Source organism: Pelophylax lessonae, assembly GCF_965119305.1.
Source record: "Pelophylax lessonae genome assembly, chromosome: 5".
In the NCBI taxonomy this organism is placed as follows: Eukaryota; Metazoa; Chordata; class Amphibia; order Anura; family Ranidae; genus Pelophylax; species Pelophylax lessonae.
The window spans coordinates 531,882,061-531,899,606 of record NC_138772.1 but is presented as its reverse complement, the minus strand read 5'-3'; the positions used below and the strand labels follow the sequence as shown (position 1 = coordinate 531,899,606).

The 17,546-nt window shown below is 46.2% G+C and overlaps 1 protein-coding gene across 2 annotated transcripts in view; it reads left to right on the top strand.

Moving 5' to 3' along the window:
- Nucleotides 1-17,546, top strand: part of ZFAT (zinc finger and AT-hook domain containing) — a 352,480-nt gene that overhangs the window by 74,635 nt on the left and 260,299 nt on the right. For both annotated transcript variants that reach the window (XM_082258103.1, XM_082258102.1), the window contains exon 6: nucleotides 11,127-12,493. In XM_082258103.1, the coding sequence (XP_082114229.1) occupies nucleotides 11,127-12,493 (1,367 nt within the window). The remainder of the gene's footprint in view (nucleotides 1-11,126; nucleotides 12,494-17,546) is intronic.

Below are 17,546 nucleotides of genomic sequence, written 5' to 3'. Positions count from 1 at the left end.
TGGTAATAGTGTAGCCGACATCGGAATATCCACACCAAGGGTTCTCGCCTCAAATATTCCAAAATATTTAGACTTCCATTTAATCAAAAAGGAAGTAAACTGCACATATTGTAAGATAACTCAGATTTATTCAACAGCAAATGTACTCACAAAGTGGCAGCCTGAAACATGCATATCAGAACTCACTCTACAGCGTGCATGCATGGGACGTCAGACAATGTGCCCGCCTACGTGTTTCGTTCTCAGGGGAGCCTTTTTCAAGCTTGCTTTAAGGGCACTGGTCTTCTCCCACTACATGCTACCTGCAAAAAAATGCAGGAGGGGGTTTAGACAAGACCAGTCACCGAGCACAAAGAGAGAGATGACCAGTCACTCTGCACAAGTAGAGAGACCAGCAGGGGTCGGTCTTTATTACAGGAAGCTGCTGCAAAGGAAAAGGTTGTTTCATGCTTGATTTCTGTACAGATCTGAAAGAAACCAAGGAAACACACTAAGATTCAAGTAACAATACACATTTCTCTTGTATTTAGACAAAATTAAGCACAGATGTCAGGTGTAAGAAAAGGAAAAACGTATCCTTATCTTTCAAGTGGTTCAAAAGGTAAAAGATTTTTTTTTTTAAAGGCAGAAAACCTTTCTGCAGCTCCCCTCCACTTCCCCCTTATACTTACCTGAACCCGATCTTGATCCAGTGATGTGCACGAAATTAGCGGCTTGCTAGTCTCTCTCTCCTCACTGGACAGAGAGGCAGCAGCAGGAGCCATTGGGGTTTCGTTTACCAAGACTGGAGAGTGCAAAATCTGGTGAAGCTGTGCATGGTAGCCAGTCAGTTTCTAACTTCAGCTTGTTCAATTGAACTTTGACAAAAAAAAAAAAAAAATGGAAGCCGATTGGTTTCTATGCAGAGCTGCACCAGATTATGCACTGTCCAGTTTTGGTAAATTAGCCCCAATGGCTCCTGCTGCTGTCAATCACAGCTAGTGAGGAGAGAGTGGGGGGTGGGGTCAAACCGTGCTTTGCGTGCCAATGGACATACAGTGCAGCTTGGAAGCGAGCCTGTATAGCAAGCGGCTTTCTTTGGGGGCACTCGGCAGGAGGGAGGAGACAGGAGCACAGGTGGGGGATCTCAGAAGAGGAGGATCTGGGCTGCTCTGGCTAAAACCACATAGCAGGTTAGTATAACATGTTTGTTATGTAGCACAATTCACAGCCACGCTGCTGGATGTGGGTCCCCCTGGGTCACCGCTAGCAACAACTGCACATTTAAGCATGTTTCTCCAAGTGTGAGCACTGAGACGAGAACCAGTCCAGTATCTTTTAATTTTTAGGTTTATTTAGGAACTTGGATGAGTGGGATACTCCTGCAACTGAAGTATGCACAATCTGGTGGGGACTCTGAATAAATGCTGCTTGACGCTGGTTAGTGCTGGCTGAATGCCGGTTAACACTGAACTGACTCTGTAACTTTCCCTTTGACTATCAAAGTCCTTTTTAGCTCCCTGAGGTACTCTTGCCTGAGGTAGCTGACTGTTCACTTTTGCTGCACTGCTGCACACTTCAGGGCCCACACTGGCGCCCCCCTTTCACTTCCCTATCTTCAGGGCTTTGAAGACTTGGCACCCCCTTTCACTGCCATTACTACTGGTTAGGTGGCTCCTGAATCCCCTTGACCTTCTGGAGTGGTCCCCTCTCCTAGGCGAACCCCTGGGCAGATCATGAGTACTCACTATACTGTTTTTCCTGAAGGTCTCTGCCCAGCAGCTCCACTCGGTCAGCAACTTTGGATCCCTCTCTGCAGCACAGCTCAACCTCCGGTCCCCTAGGCCGACTGCCTGGAACACCTTCACTCTCTGACAGGAGGAGAGACAGCCATCACCTCCTCCTGGGACTGATGTTCCTGCCAAAAAGGCGCTCTGTCACATGTCCCTCAGGATTTATTGCCAATCTCAGGGTGCATTGCGGCAATCCCCGCCCACTGGGACAGTCATAAACCCTGGTGTGCTATTGGCTAGGTTTCCTCCACCGTCCAACAAGATCCCTCATTGGATACAGTGGGGAGACTCCACAGACACAACTGGAAACATGTGACAGATAGCTAACTGATCAGGCCCTCCTGATAAGCAGGACCGCACGGATCTGCTGTAGCTTAGGCTGGCTGGCGCGTTTCGAGGGCGAACCCCCTTCCTCAGAGCCAAGAAATGCTGCTGCCGTCCAGCACTATGCAGTGCCTGACTTCCTTGGAGACGTCTTTACTGATACATTGAATTGTTGATACGTGTGTATGATCACACTTTGTTTGTGAGTATATTTTATGCATTTTACTATTTTTAATAAATATTTTTAGTGGTAATGCACTAGGTCGGTGCGCCCCTCTTTTTGTTATATTTTCTTCAGTTTGTATCGGACATCCTTGGTCCTGAGGTGGCAGGAAGACCTTCAGTCCTACCCATCCATATTTGTTGGATATTTGTTTGAAGTTTGCCTCTTCCTCCCCATTATTGCACTAGAGCGCAGGAGAATTGAACTACCTCCTGATAAGCAGACAGGGCCACACACATGCTTTTTCCTAGCACCTACCTATATTATCGTTTAGAATCCCTTTCAGTTATTGCGAGAAATCACAGGGTATTGTAGGAAACACCACTAAATCCATCCAAAGTCTCCTAACCATGAAACCGCGGCCAAACATCTTATTTAGGGTTGTTTGGCCAGGAAAGTTTCAATCTAACCAGAGTAAGTTGAGGGTAAATGGAGGAAACACCTTAACCACTTAAGCCCCGGAAGATTTTACCCCCTTCCTGACCAGGGCCTATTTTGCGATTCGGCACTGCGTGACTTTAACGGAAAATTGCGCGGTCCTGCGACGCTGTACCTAAACGAATTTGACGTCCTTTTTTTCCCACAAACAGAGCTTTCTTTTGGTGGTATTTGATCACCCGTGCGATTTTTTGATCATGCGCTATAAACAAAAAAAGAGCATCAATTTTGCAAAAATAAAATATATTTTTCACTTTTTTATATAAAATTCCCCCCCCCCCCCAAAAAAATGTAAAAATCTAAATTTTTTAACATTTTCGGCCAATTTGTTTTATGCTACATATGTTTGGTAAAAAAAATCGCAAAAAGCGTATTTTGATTGGTTTGCGCAAAAGTTATTGCGTTTACTAACAAAGGGAAAGATTTTTGTCATTCTTGTTTTTTTTTTTTAACGCGTAATGGCTGCGATCTGCCATTTTTTTTTTTTTGCGGTACTGCGACATTGTGGCGGACAGATCGGACCTTTGACTGACATTTTTGACACTTTTGGGGTTACCAGTGACATTACTACAGTAATCAGTGCTATACATATGCACTGTTACTGTAAAAATACACTGGCAGTGAAGGGGTGAACTTTTTTTGAGAGGGAGGGGTTATGTGTGTCCCTAGGGCGTGATTCTAACTGTGATTGGCTGTGGCTTGAGATGTAGGAACAGTAATCAACGGTCCTACATAGTAGAACCATATGATCACCATTCCTACACAGGGGAGAATGACAGGCGGCTTGTTTACATAAGCCGACTGCCTTTCTCCCTCTCCACCGACGATTGCGAGTGACCGGCAGACGATCGGGTCAGCCGATCACACGCGCGCGGGGGGGGGGGAGGGGTTGTCCGTGACCGCGCGGGAGCGCGCTCGCTCCCGAGATCCTCACAGGCTAGCGACTTAGACCTACGTCGCTTTGCCTGTGAGGAGCTGACTGCCGCAGTAAATATACTGTGGGCAGTCGGCAAGCGGTTAAAGTCTGTCTGACTGGCGGTGGAATTGTCAGGTGCTGAATTGATGTGAAGTAATCACGGTCGCTGGCACAAAGCAACTTGTATTTCACACCAGATTTGAGAGCACGCTCTCCGGAGAGGTTTAAATTCAGCGGCTTTAATTTCACTTAGATGTAGATTAGAGCCTCGCTCATAGTTCAGCAATCAGAGGTGCTCCCTCGGCACACAGAACTTTTTAGATTTACAATTAGGAAGTTCAGCAAGTAACGAAGGAGGGGGGAAAAAAATTAAGACAAAAAAAAAAAAAGGAAAATGTATTTGCCGTGTAAAATTGGCAAACTTCATTAGGCAGAAGCAGGAGGATCTCCCAGGTATATTCCTATAAAGAATTAATGTTCCGTCATCGCTTTTCCAACGCGGCTGCAGTTAATTTAATAACGCAGTGCAGATAGCATTAGCTTTAATAGTTTGCTGCAAGTTGGGTTAATAAAAGCTAATACCTGATCAGCTGTTATGGGTTATGCAATTTTGCAAAGTGCTTTTTAAATTAGCCGTTCGGTCTTTTGGCACAGCGTTTTCCCGTCCTTGCTGGCAGCTGCCAAGAGTCTTCAGCTGGACTGGATGCAAGGTAAAACTGAACTCCAGGCTGAATACACAACATAGAAAGGATGCGGTTTTATCAGGCAAAGGATTTTTTTTCTTTTTATCCATCCGGTCCTTAGATTTACACAGCCGTTTCTGGCAAAGCAGGAGACCTGATTTTTCTCTGCTGCTATTAGGTAACACTTATGACCCAATCAGACTTTGGCACCCTGGTGTGTTATCAGTGGTGTATTTAGGTTTTGTGCTGCCCTAGGCCTGACTAAAGTTGTGCACCCTCTAATTTAAATATGACCCACCCCTTCCTGTAAAGGCCACACCCCTTCCTGTAAAGGCCACACCCCTTCCTGTAAAGGCCACACCCCTTCATGTTTATGACCCACCCTGTCATCTGTAAACCAAAGACCATAACCACAGTCTATCAGTGCCCATCAGCATAGCTTCATCAGTTCCCATACGTTCAGCCTCATCAGTCCCGCCTCTTTACTGCCCGTCAGTGCAGCATATCAGTGTGGCCTCATCAGTGGTCACCAGTGCAGCCTTATCAGTGCCAATTAGTGCAGCCTTATGTCACGGGTTTAGTAAGATTACTCTTTTAAGATATTTGGACTTGTGTTTGCTGCCACTAATTGTAATTATAGGATTATTTCACGTATTTGTATAATAAATAGGAAGTCCATAGTCATTATACAAATAATGAAATATTTTTTTGCTGCCCCCCTGCAAAGTGCCGCCCTAGGCCTGGGCCTTGTTGGCCTAGGCCAGGATACAGCACTGTGTGTTATATCAACACATCTATTTTTAACAAGCGTTGTATTAGGGCAGCCCATTCAAATAAATACGCTAACAATGCACCAAAAAGAAAATATATACTCACCGGCCAATTTATTAGGCACACCTTGCTAGTACCGGGTTGGACCCCCTTTTGCCTTAAGAACTGCCTTAATTCTTCTGGGCATAGATTCAACAAGGTGTTGGAAACATTCCTGAGATTTCGGTCCATATTGACATGATAGCTTCACACAGTTGCTGCAGATTTGTCGGCTGCACATCCATGATATGAATCTCCCATGCCAACACATCCCAAAGGTGCTCTATTGGATGAGATGTGGTGAGTGTGGAGGCCATTGGAGTACAGTGACCTCATTGTCATGGTGAAGAAACCAGTGGTGAGATGATTGGAGCTTTGTGACATGGTGCATTATCCTGCTGGAAGGAGCCATCAGAAGATGGGGACACTGTAGTCGTCATAGAGGGAAGAACATGGTCGGGGAGGCCTTGATGTTTAAACAATGCTAAATTGGCACTAAGGGGCCCAAAGCGTACCAAGAAAATATCCCCCACACCATTACACGAAAACACCAGCCTGAACCATTGATATAAGGCAGGATGGACCCATGTGTTCATGTTGTTTATGCCAAATTCTGATGACCCTACCATCTGAATGTTTTTCCAATCTTCTTTTGTCCAATTTTGTTGAGCCTGTGCAAACTGTATCCTCAGTTTCCTGTTCTTAGCTGACAGGAGTGGCCCCCGGTGTGGTCTTCTGCTGTTGTAGCCTATCTGCTTCAAGGTTCAATCAGGGCTCATACGGTCCTGGAAATCCTGGAAAAGTTTTGGAATTTTTAGATGACACTTTCCAGGCCTGGAAAGGTCATGGAAAATTAGGAAACACACTAGGTTTTGGAAAAGTCATGGAATTAAATTACTGTGGCGGAGCGGGGAGCGGATGCTTAATTATTTTATGATAATTCTATTGCCACATACTGTATTTACATTTCACTGTATTAGCGTCCTTCCGGGTCCGCGGTATGCGCGTGCTGTCATTGGCCAGCAGCAGCCGAAGAGATGACCCAATCAGGCAGCGGGGAGGGCCGGTCACGGTTTGCTTGGCGACACTGTGACTGGCTAGCAGCAGCAGTAACAGCCGGGAGATTGTCAACCAATGAGGCAGCGGAAGCGTCACTGGAGGGCGGGCCGGCCGCATGAACGTGATGATGACGCGGAAGGGGGCAGTAACCATTTCGGTTACCGCACCCCCGCGTCATCACGTTCATGCGGCCGGCCCGCCCTCCAGTGACGCTTCCGCTGCCTCATTGGTTGATAATCTCCCGGCTGTTACTGCTGCTGCTAGCCAGTCAGTGTCTCCAGGCAAACCGCGGCCAGCCCTTCCCGCTGCCTGATTGGGTCATCTGCTCTGCTGCTGCTGGCCAGTGACTGACAGTAAGGGCAAACTGCGGACCCGGAAGGACACCTACCTGTACCAGTGCTATATACGCTGAATGTAAAAATGCCCCCCCCCCCAGTGCTCTTTAGCCCCCCTCAGTGCTCTTTAGCCCCCCCAGTGCTTTTAGTCCCCCCCAGTGCTCTTAGCCCCCCGTGCTCTTCAGCTCCCCACAGTGCTTTTCATCTCTCCCCCCCCCCCCCCATGCTTTCTGGCTCCTTCAGTGCTCTTCAGCTCCCTGGCTCCAACCTCAGTGATTTCCAGTTCCCCCCAGACAGTGCTCTCCATCCCCCTGGTTTTCCATGCCCCCCCCCCGCGCCTTCCAACCCCCCTGCAATGCTTTCCAAACCCCCCTTAATTCTCTCCAGTCCCCCCCCCCCACCCCGTGCCCTTAACCACTTAAGCCCCGGAAGATTTTACCCCCATTCCGACCAGGGGGTATTTTGCGATTCGGCACTGCGTGACTTTAACGGAGAATTGCGCGGTCGTGCGACGCTGTACCTAAACGAATTTGGCGTCCTTTTTTTCCCACAAACAGAGCTTTCTTTTGGCGGTATTTGATCACCTGTGCGATTTTTTGATCACGCGCTATAAACAAAAAAAGAGCGTCCATTTTGCAAAAATAGCAATATTTTTCCCTTTTTTTTATATGAAATTCCCCCCAAAAAAATGTAAAAATCAAAATTTTTTAAAATTTTCGGCCAATTTGTTTTATGCTACCTATGTTTGGTAAAAAAAATCGCAAAAAGCGTATTTTGATTGGTTTGCGCAAAAGTTATTGCGTTTACTAACAAAGGGAAATATTTTTGTCATTTTTGTTGTTTTTTTTTTTAACGCGTAATGGCGGCGATCTGCGATTTTTTTTGCGGTACTGCGACATTGCGGCGGACAGATCGGACCCTTGACTGACATTTCTGACACTTTTGGGGTTACCAGTGACATTTCTACAGTAATCAGTGCTATACATATGCACTGTTACTGTAAAAATACACTGGTAGTGAAGGGGTTAACTTTATTTGAGAGGGAGGGGCTGTGTGTGTCCCTAGGGGCGTGATTCTAACTGTGATTGGCTGGGGCTTCAGCTGTATGCAGAGTGATCAACGGATCTACATAGTAGATCCATGTGATCAGCTCTCATACAGCGAGGAGAATGGCAGGCAGCTTGTTTACACAAGCTGCCTGACTTTCTCCCTCTCCCCCGCCGATCGCAGAGTGGCCGGCGGCGATCGGGTCCGCCGGTCACACGCGCGGGGGGGTCCGTGACCACTCGGGAGCGGGAGCGCGCCTCCGGGGGCGCGCGCTCGCTCCCTAAACCCTCACAAGCTAGTGACGTAGCCCTACGTCACTTTGCCTGTGAGGGGCTGACCGCCGACGTAGATAGTCGTGCGGCGGTCGGCAAGTGGTTAAGCTCCTCCAGTGCTCTCTGCTTCCCCTGTGCTCTTCTATCATGTGTGCAGTCTGACCTTCTCTTGTATCATGTCCGCAGCCTCGGACTACCTCCTGTATCATGTCCGCAGCCTCTTCCCACCTCCTGTATCATGTCCCCGCAGCCTCTGACCACCTCCTGTATCATGTCCGCAGCCTCTGACCACCTCCTGTATCATGTCCGCAGCCTCTGACCACCTCCTGTATCATGTCCGCAGCTTCTGACCACCTCCTGTATCATGTCCGCAGCCTCTGACCACCTCCTGTATCATGTCTGCAGTCTCTGACTTTCTCTTGTATCATGTCCGCTGCCTCTGAAGACCTCCTGTATCATGTCTGCAGTCTCTGACCACCTCCTGTATCATGTCTGCAGTCTCTGACCACCTCCTGTATCATGTCTGCAGCCTCTGACCTTCTCCTGTATCATGTCCGCTAAATGTACAGTGTGTGTCGTAAAACGTTTGACATTTCGAACATGGGAGAGGCAGCGCTGTCTAGCCAAGCTAAAGGTGCAAAGCACCAGTCTGCAGCTGCGTGCTTGACAGCTTCCAATCCGATCGCTGGCTTTTTCACCCGTGCGCCTGAAGTGACACCGGCTCCCAGCTGCGGCAGCGGTGCTTGCATCTCATCCACTGTAAAACAAGGGACCATTTTGAATCACGCTGTATCCAGAAACTAAACCCTAACTGCAGAGATACTGTACACTACAAAGATTGTCATTTATTTTAGTAAAAATATGCTGGGTGTGACATGAATTTTCTTCTTATTTAACATGTATACATAGACATTTCATGAAACATTAGGTCATGAATATTTACGTGAAGTCATGGAAAAGTCATGGAATTTTATTGGTGAAAATGTGTATGAACCCTGTATGTGTTGTGCGTTCTGCATACACAATCATACCAAAAGTTTTGGGACTCCTGCCTTTACATGCATATGAACTTAAATAGCATCCCAGTCGTAGTCCGTAGGGTTCAGTATTGAGTTTGCCCACCGTTTGAAGCTATAACCACTTCAACTCTTCTGGGAAAGCTGTCCACAAGGTTTAGGAGTGTGTCTATGGGAATGTTCGACCATTTTTCCACAAACACATTTGTGAGGTCAGGCACTGATGTGGATAAGAAGGCCTGGCTCGCAGTCTCCACTCTAATTCAACACAAAGGTGTTGTATTGGGTTGAGGTCAGGACTCCGTGCAGGTCAGTCAAGTCGCTCAAACCCAAACTCGCTCATCCATGTCTTTATGGATCTTGCTTTGTGCACTGGTCCAAATCATTTGGTGGAGGGGGGATTATGGTGTGGGGTTGTTTTTCAGGGGTTGGGCTTGGCGCCAGGGGCATAACTACAGGGGTTGCAGGGGTTTCAATTGCAACCAGGCCCCATGCTCCAGGGGGCCTGTGCGTCTCCCCTGTACACCTGGATAGGAGGGGGCAGCATGTAGAGAAATCCCTGTCCTCCTTTTTCCTCCTGTAGCTGCAGGAGGAAAATATGTAATTTACCAGCTCCTTCCTTTTCTGAGTGGACAGAGTCACAGTCAGTGACATTGTAAAAAAATAAAATAAAATGATAAAAAATAATAGTCAAAATACCAAAAAATAAAAACTACTGACACCAGTGGGTGAACTTCCAGGATCGCAAAGGTCCCACTTACAACCGGGCCCTGGCATTCCACCACCGTGGAGAGGCCCCAAGATGGCAGGAAGGGGGCCCACTGCAGAACTTGTGAAAGAGTCCTGCTGCGGGACCGTAATAAAGAGCCCCACAATTAGAGTAAAGGGCCCCAGGATCAGTGGGAAGAGCCCCAGGCTTGACGGGAAGGGCCCTGGCCAGGGGTCCTGGGGGCCCTTCATGGTTTCTTGCATTGGGGCCCTGAAGCCTCTGCTTGGATTAGTTCCAGTGAAGGGAGCTCTTAAAGCTTCAGCATACCAAGACATTTTGGACAATTTCATGCTCCCAACTTTGTGGGAACAGTTTGGGAATTGCCTCTTCCTGTTCCTAAGTGACTGGGCACCAGTGCACAAAGCAAGGTCCATAAAGACATGGATGAGCGAGTTTGGGGTGGAGGAAATTGACTGACCTGCACAGAGTCCTGATCTCAACCAGATAGTACACCTCTGGGATGAATTAGAGGGGAGACTGCAAACCAGGCCTTCTCTTCCCCATTAGTGCCTGACCTCATAAATGCTCTTCTGGAACAATGGTCAAACATTCCCATAGACACACTCCTAAACCTTGTGAACCGCCTTCCCAGAAGAGTTGAAGCTGTTATAGCTGCAGAGGGTGGGCCAACTCAATATTGAACCCTACGGACTAAGACTGGAATGCCATTAAAGTTCATGTGCGTGTAAAGGCAGGCGTTCCAATACTTATGGTAATATAGTGTATATGGTACCACTACCTACCAAAGGATTTACATTTGTGTCCATCCAGTCTGAGTCTGCGGGGGCTCCTGACATCACATTTAAGATGGTGGCGCCCAGCAGCAGTCTCGGGTCTTTTGGATGTCTACACAAGGTAGGTAAATAGCGTACATAAAATGTTAAATGCACATATAAACTTATGAGAATGTTGTTGTGGGAATGAATGGTCTGGCCGCATTATGGAGGTTTATTGCAGATTTGTAGATTGCTGACATAGCGTATATAATGTCTTTCATCATATCAAAGAATGTTTTAGGATCTGTATCTTTCAAACCTCCTTATCCTCCTTGCCCCTTCTCTTATCCTCTAGGTAGCGGGACTCTTAGACCGCATTCACACTGAAGCGGCACGACTTGTGCACTACTTCGGGGGCGACCTGTGAAGTCCCGTGCACCGCGACTTCGGCGCGACTTGCACAGACTTCATATAGTGAATGTCTATGCAAGTCGCTCCGAGGTCACCCCGAAGTAGTACAGGACCCTTTTTCTAAGTCGGAGCGGCTCGTGTCGCTCCTATTAGAACGGGTCCTGTAGCAGTCAATGGACCTCGAGGGACCGTGACTTGTCGCCTGACAAGTCACGGTAGTGTGAACGGAGCCTTAAAGTTTTTGTATACAAATGTAGTTCTGAAACATTTTAAAGTTGTGTCTTGCCCTCAAAGGTAAAATTTATATTTCAACTTACGTTTTTCTCATTTTTCAGATTGGCCTCAACCCAACTTAAAATTTTCACCTGTGAATACTGCAATAAAGTCTTCAAGTTCAAGCACTCGCTGCAAGCCCACCTACGAATCCACACCAATGAAAAGCCTTACAAGTGCCCGCTCTGCAACTATGCCAGCGCCATCAAGGCCAACCTCAGCGTCCACATGAGGAAGCACACGGGGGAAAAGTTCAGCTGTGACCACTGTTCATTCAGCTGCCTTAGTAAAGGTCACCTGAAGGTTCACGTCGAGCGAGTTCACAAGAAGATCAAACAGCACTGCCGCTTCTGCAAGAAGAAGTACTCCGATGTCAAGAATCTCATCAAACACGTCAAAGAGACGCACAATCTGCTGGACAAAAAGGTAAAGGAGACCTTCGATGAGCTGAGGTTGCTCACCAGAGAAGGAAAACGGCAGCTCCTCTATGACTGCCACATTTGTGAACGTAAATTCAAAAACGAACTGGAACGTGACCGCCACATGTTGGTCCACGGAGACGAGAGACCCTTTGCTTGTGAGCTCTGCAACCACGGCGCCACCAAGTACCAATCCCTTGAGCTGCACATCCGCAGGCACCCCTTTGTTTACGTCTGTTCCAACTGTTTTAAGAAATTTGTGAGCACCGTCAGGCTGAAAGCTCACATCAAAGAAGTCCACCCTGACGTAGCAGAAGAAACTTTACTTCACGATTCCATTGCTCAGAGTTTTTGTCTTCTGGAACCCGGAAGCGACATCCAGCAGGAGGCCTTGGGGGACATGGAGAATAACGCCCAGGAGGACATCGCCGCTTCTTCTGCTCTAGATCCACAAATGTCCATGCGGGAAACTCTTTTGGATCAGCCTCAGAACTTGAAACCTCACAATGATGGTTTGCCTTCAGGAAAAACAACGGAGCTGCATTTCTCTGGAAATGAGGAAGCAAATCATTTAACAGATTGCACTCCAGAAAAGCTTGCAGACCCTTCCAGCGTCTCTAAGGGAGTGTCAAGCGATGAACTTTTACACTGTTTGACAGAGAAGGAGAATAATCATCTGTATGCTAATCTCGGAGATGTACAGAGAGGAGATTGTGTTTTGGGAGCAGTCAGTCATGTCGCAGCTGAAAGCTCTCATTTGAGAGATGGAGAGTTGGATAGTTTGGCAAAAGATATTACATTTGATCAAGGTGGCTGTGGGGAAAGCACAGGGGAGAGCATTGGTAACGAGACCCACCAACAGATTCCTGGTCAGAATCCAGCATCTGGTATTTCAGGAGGTGCCGGAGCTTTTATGGCCATCTTGAATGGACTACACAAGAGACAGCTGAATGTGGATTTACTTCAGAAAATCAGAAAGGTTTATGGGGAACTGGAGTGTGAATACTGTGGTAAGGAGATTTCCACTTTTATTGAAAAAGAAACTATCTTCTTCAGTTCAGTTTTTTTTTTTTTTTATAGCAAATCCAGGTTTCAGGATGACCTGCGTCGACTCTGTGAAAAGAGCTACAAATGGAGGGGATCCCCTAAGGCAGTGATGGCGAACCTTGGCACCCCAGATGTTTTCGAACTACATTTCCCATGATGCTCATGCACTCTGCATTGTAGTTGAGCATTATGGGAAATGTAGTTCCAAAACATCTGGGGTGCCAAGGTTCGCCATCACTGCCCTAAGGGTTTGGACTTTAACGGCACTCAGGGAAATACAAAAAATGTATAAAAAATATAAATGTTTATTCAAAATTACATAGACAAATATTCAAATAGAATCAGAAAATTGGGCAAACAGTTCCATAAAAAACACAGTACAGATACATATAGAATAGAGCAGTACAGATACCCAACGCGTTTCAAAGCTGTGCGCTTCTTCTTCGGGGGTAATTGGATTATATACTGCAGACTAGATTCTATGATAGAATAACAAATGTTGATATTAGAAACAGTCAAAAAACAAACTTTCACAACATATTAACAATCTGATCAGCAAGCATGCATGGCTATAACTTTTGTGCAGACTGTGCAGGGTGCGGGGTTTCATGGGCCCTTTTATGCCTGCTAATGTGTAGAGTGGGTGAGAAGCATAACTAGAATCTTTAGGGCCCTGGTGCAAGAAACCATGAAGCGCCCCCAGATCCCTGGCCCGGGATTTTCCCAATGATCCCGGAACTCTTTACTCCCATCGTGGGACCTTTTATTGAGGTCCCGCAGCAAGCCCCCTTCTTGCTGTCTTGGGGGCCCCCACGGTGGCCGAACGGCAGGGCCTGGTCGCAAGTGCGACCTTTGCGACCCCTGTAGTTCTGCCACTGGTGTCAGTCGTTTTTTTTATTTTTGTTGTGTTTTTTTTTTTTACCATTTTGTTTACAGTAAACCCCCCTCCATTGCGGGGGTTACGTTCCGGACCCAGCCGCGAAAAAGTGAAAATCCGCGAAATAGAAAAACCCTATTAAAATGCATTGTAGGCATGTTTTTTTTTTACTGTCACTGTACGTGTAAAAGCATTTTAAGGTCTTTAAACACACTTTTAAAACAATAGAAACTCATTTAAACACATAAAAGATACTGAGAGACATAGCAAGAGCTATGAAAAACACAAAAATATTTCATTTTTAATGATTTATATAGTAAAATAACATTACAAAAAAAAACGCAATATACCGGGACCGCAAAAACTGAACCGCGATGGAGCGGGGGTTTACTGTATTTACAATTTTATTTTTTATTATTTAACCACTTGCCGACTGCCGCACGACTATTTACTGCGGCAGTCTGGCTCTCCTGGGCAAACCGATGTAGGGCTACATCGCTCGCCCAGGAGCCTCCAGGGGGCGAACACACGCCGCCAAGGGGGCGCTCCCGCCCCCTCTTGTTTCCGCACATCCCCGCGCGAGTAACCGGCGGCTCCGATGTCCGCCGGTCACTCGCAATCTCCCGCTGGAGAGGGAGAAAGGCAGGCGGCTGATGTAAACAAAGCCATCTGTCATTCTCCCTGGTGTAACTGCAGAGACTATACGATCCTCCTATGTAGGATCGTATGTCTCTGTGGTTACATCACAAGCCACGCCCCTTTACAGTTAGAATTACGCCCCTAGGGACACACTTAACCCCTTGATCACTAATAAAGTTAACCCCTTCCCAGCCAGTGTCATTTTTACAGTAACAGTGCATTTTTATAGCACTGATTACTGTAGTAATGTCACTGGTACTCCCAAAAGTGTCAAAAATGTTAGTTAGGGGTCCGATCTGTCCGCCGCAATGTCGCAGTCCCGCAAAAAAAATCGCAGATCGCTGCCATTACTAGTTAAAAAAAAAAACTATAAAAATTACCTAAATCTTTCCCTTAGTTAGTAAACGCAATTACTTTTGCGCAAACCAATCAAAATACGCTTATTGCGATTTTTTTTTTTTTTTTTTTTACCAAAAATATGTAGCAGAAAACAAATTGGCCTAAAATGTTAAAAAATTTTGATTTTTACATTTCATATAAAAAAATGTGGAAAAATATAATTTTTTTAAAAATTTACGCTCTTTTGTTTATAGCGCAAAAAAAAAAATCACACAGGTGATCAAATACCACCAAAATAAAGCTCTGTTTGTGGGAAAAAAAGGACGTCAATTTAATTTGGGTACAGCGTCGCACGACCGCGCAATTGTCCGTTAAAGTCATGCAGGGCCGAATCGCAAAATAGGCCCTGGTCTTTGAACAGGAAAATCCTCCGGGGCTTAAGTGGTTAAACTAAATAAATTTAGGACCCCTGTTGGAGGGCTTAGGTAAGATATGAGGGATCTAAACAGACCTCTGATGTTTCATGTTTGGGACAGAGAAAGGAGATAAAGGAAACAGCCTTCAATCTCCATCTCTGCAGCCACAACAGCACAGTATGAATGGACCAGAATTGCTCTGTACAGAGCTTCCTATTCATTCATAAAATTAAGCATTGTAAACACAGTTTACTATGCCTCAGCTATGAATGGAACAAAAAAAAAAAAAAACTAAACAGTCAGTGATCATTACTGATCACTGACTCTGCTCATTAACCCCTCACAGGCAAAGTGACGTAGGGCTACGTCACTAGCTTGTGAGGGTCTAGGGAGCGAGCGCGCGCCCCCGGAGGCGCGCTCCCGATCCCGCGTGGTCACGGACCCCCCCGCGCGTGTGACCAGCGGACCCGATGTCCGCCGGTCACTCGGCGATCGGCGGGGGAGAGGGAGAATGTCAGGCAGCTTGTGTAAACAAGCCACCTGTCATTCTCCTCGCTGTAAAGACACTGATCAAACGGATCTAGTATGTAGATCCGTTGATCAGTGTCCTTACAGCTCAAGCCACAGCCAATCACAGTAGAAAGCACGCCCCTAGGGACACACACAGCCCCTCCCTCCCAAATAAAGTTAACCCCTTCACAACCAGTGTATTTTTACAGTAACAGTGCATATGTATAGCACTGATTACTGTAGAAATGTCACTGGTAACCCCAAAAGTGTCACAAATGTCAGTCAAGGGTCCGATCTGTCCGCCCTAATGTCGCAATACCGCAAAAAAAATCGCAGATCGCCGCCATTACGCGTTAAAAAAAAAAACAACAAAAATGACAAAAATCTTTCCCTTTGTTAGTAAACGCGATAACTTTTGCGCAAACCAATCAAAATACGCTTTTTGCGATTTTTTTTTTTTACCAAACATGGGTAGCATAAAACAAATTGGCCGAAAATTTTAAAAAATTTTGATTTTTACTTTTTTTTTTGGGGGAATTTCATATAAAAAAATGTAAAAAATATTGTTATTTTTGCAAAATTGACGCTCTTTTTTTGTTTATAGCGCGTGATCAAAAAATCGCACAGGTGATCAAATACCACCAAAAGAAAGCTCTGTTTGTGGGAAAAAAAGGACGTCAAATTCGTTTAGGTACAGCGTCGCACGACCGTGCAATTGTCCGTTAAAGTCACGCAGTGCCGAATCGCAAAATACCCCCTGGTCAGGAAGGGGGTAAAATCTTCCGGGGCTTAAGTGGTTAAGCCAAAGAAGGGGCTGGTAAAAGACACATTTACCGACTCGTTCCCCACTCTATATCCTGACACTATCCCACGCAGCAGCCAATGGGAGGGGGTAACCCGGCTGCACTGCAAGGCCAGGGGAGCACGCGGGCCCGGGGCATCAGGACAGGGATAGGGAAGCAGCTGAGGAAGCATTTAGAGCAACTGATTTCCTTCCACTGAATGACTGCAGGAGGGAGAGGAGGAGAAGCAGGCATTCATCAGCTGCATGGAGGGATTGGTTCCTGTACATGTCATCGCCCCAGCCAATCCTTCCATCCAGGAGTACAGGGGGGCTGCATGGGAGCATGGAGCTAAGTCGCTATCTCGTCCCTGTGACTCCTGTATGCCCCTGATTCAAGTGTATCTAAAGACAAAAAACAAAAATGTAGTATATTGCAAATTTTTTTGATGTAGTGGTTACGTTAGTTATCATTTTTCAGGCTAAGAACGTTTTCAGCATGTGCAGAAAAAAAACGTGTTAGATCTTTATGGATGTGCCATGTCCTTGTCACTTCCTGTGAATTTTATCACCTTTACCAGCCTTTTTTATAACGATCATTATTTTTTTGCTAGAAAATTACCTAGAACCTCCAAACGTTATATATTTTTAAAACAAAGGCTCTAGAGAATACTTTGGTGGGTTTTGCAATTTTTTATGTCACGCAGTATTTGCGCAGTGATTTTTCAAAAGCAATTTTTTTTAAAAAATACACCTTTTGGAATTTTAATGCAAAAAAAAAAAAAAAAAAAATACAAGTAAATGGATACCAAACATCACGCTTTAAAACCCGTGTAAGGGGGACTAACCACATCAATTTTACTATCCATAGGCGACACTTTAAAAGCCTTTACAGGTTAGAGTTCCACCCATTTTTAATAGGTTGGATTACATAGATGTAAAATGGCTTTTACCAATGGAAACTTTTTTTTTTTTGCTAGTAAATACCTTAATTTCTGCTTTATTCCTCCTCTCCTCACTTCTGGGTCCGATCGGCAATGACGTCATTCGGAGATTCACAGTGTGTGCTGGGATGTATTCCATTCCAGAAATCTTGCAGTATTACCCAGGAGCTGAGCTGTACTGAGCCGTGCCTGCCCCGCCTCCTCTAAGTGAGTTGTACTGTATGCATTGTATTCGGGCCGTTCTCTGCCCCGCCTCCGCCCCGCCTCCTCTCAGTGAGTTGTACTGTATGCATTGTATTCAGGCCGTTCTCTGCCCCACCTCCGCCCCGCCTCCTCTCAGTGAGTTGTACTGTATGCATTGTATTCAGGCCGTTCTCTGCCCCGCCTCCGCCCCGCCTCCTCTCAGTGAGCGAGGACTGAAAGCATTATATCCTCACTGAGCTCACTGAGAGGAGGCGGGGCGGAGGCGGGGCAGAGCACGTCCTGAATACAATGCATACAGTACAACTC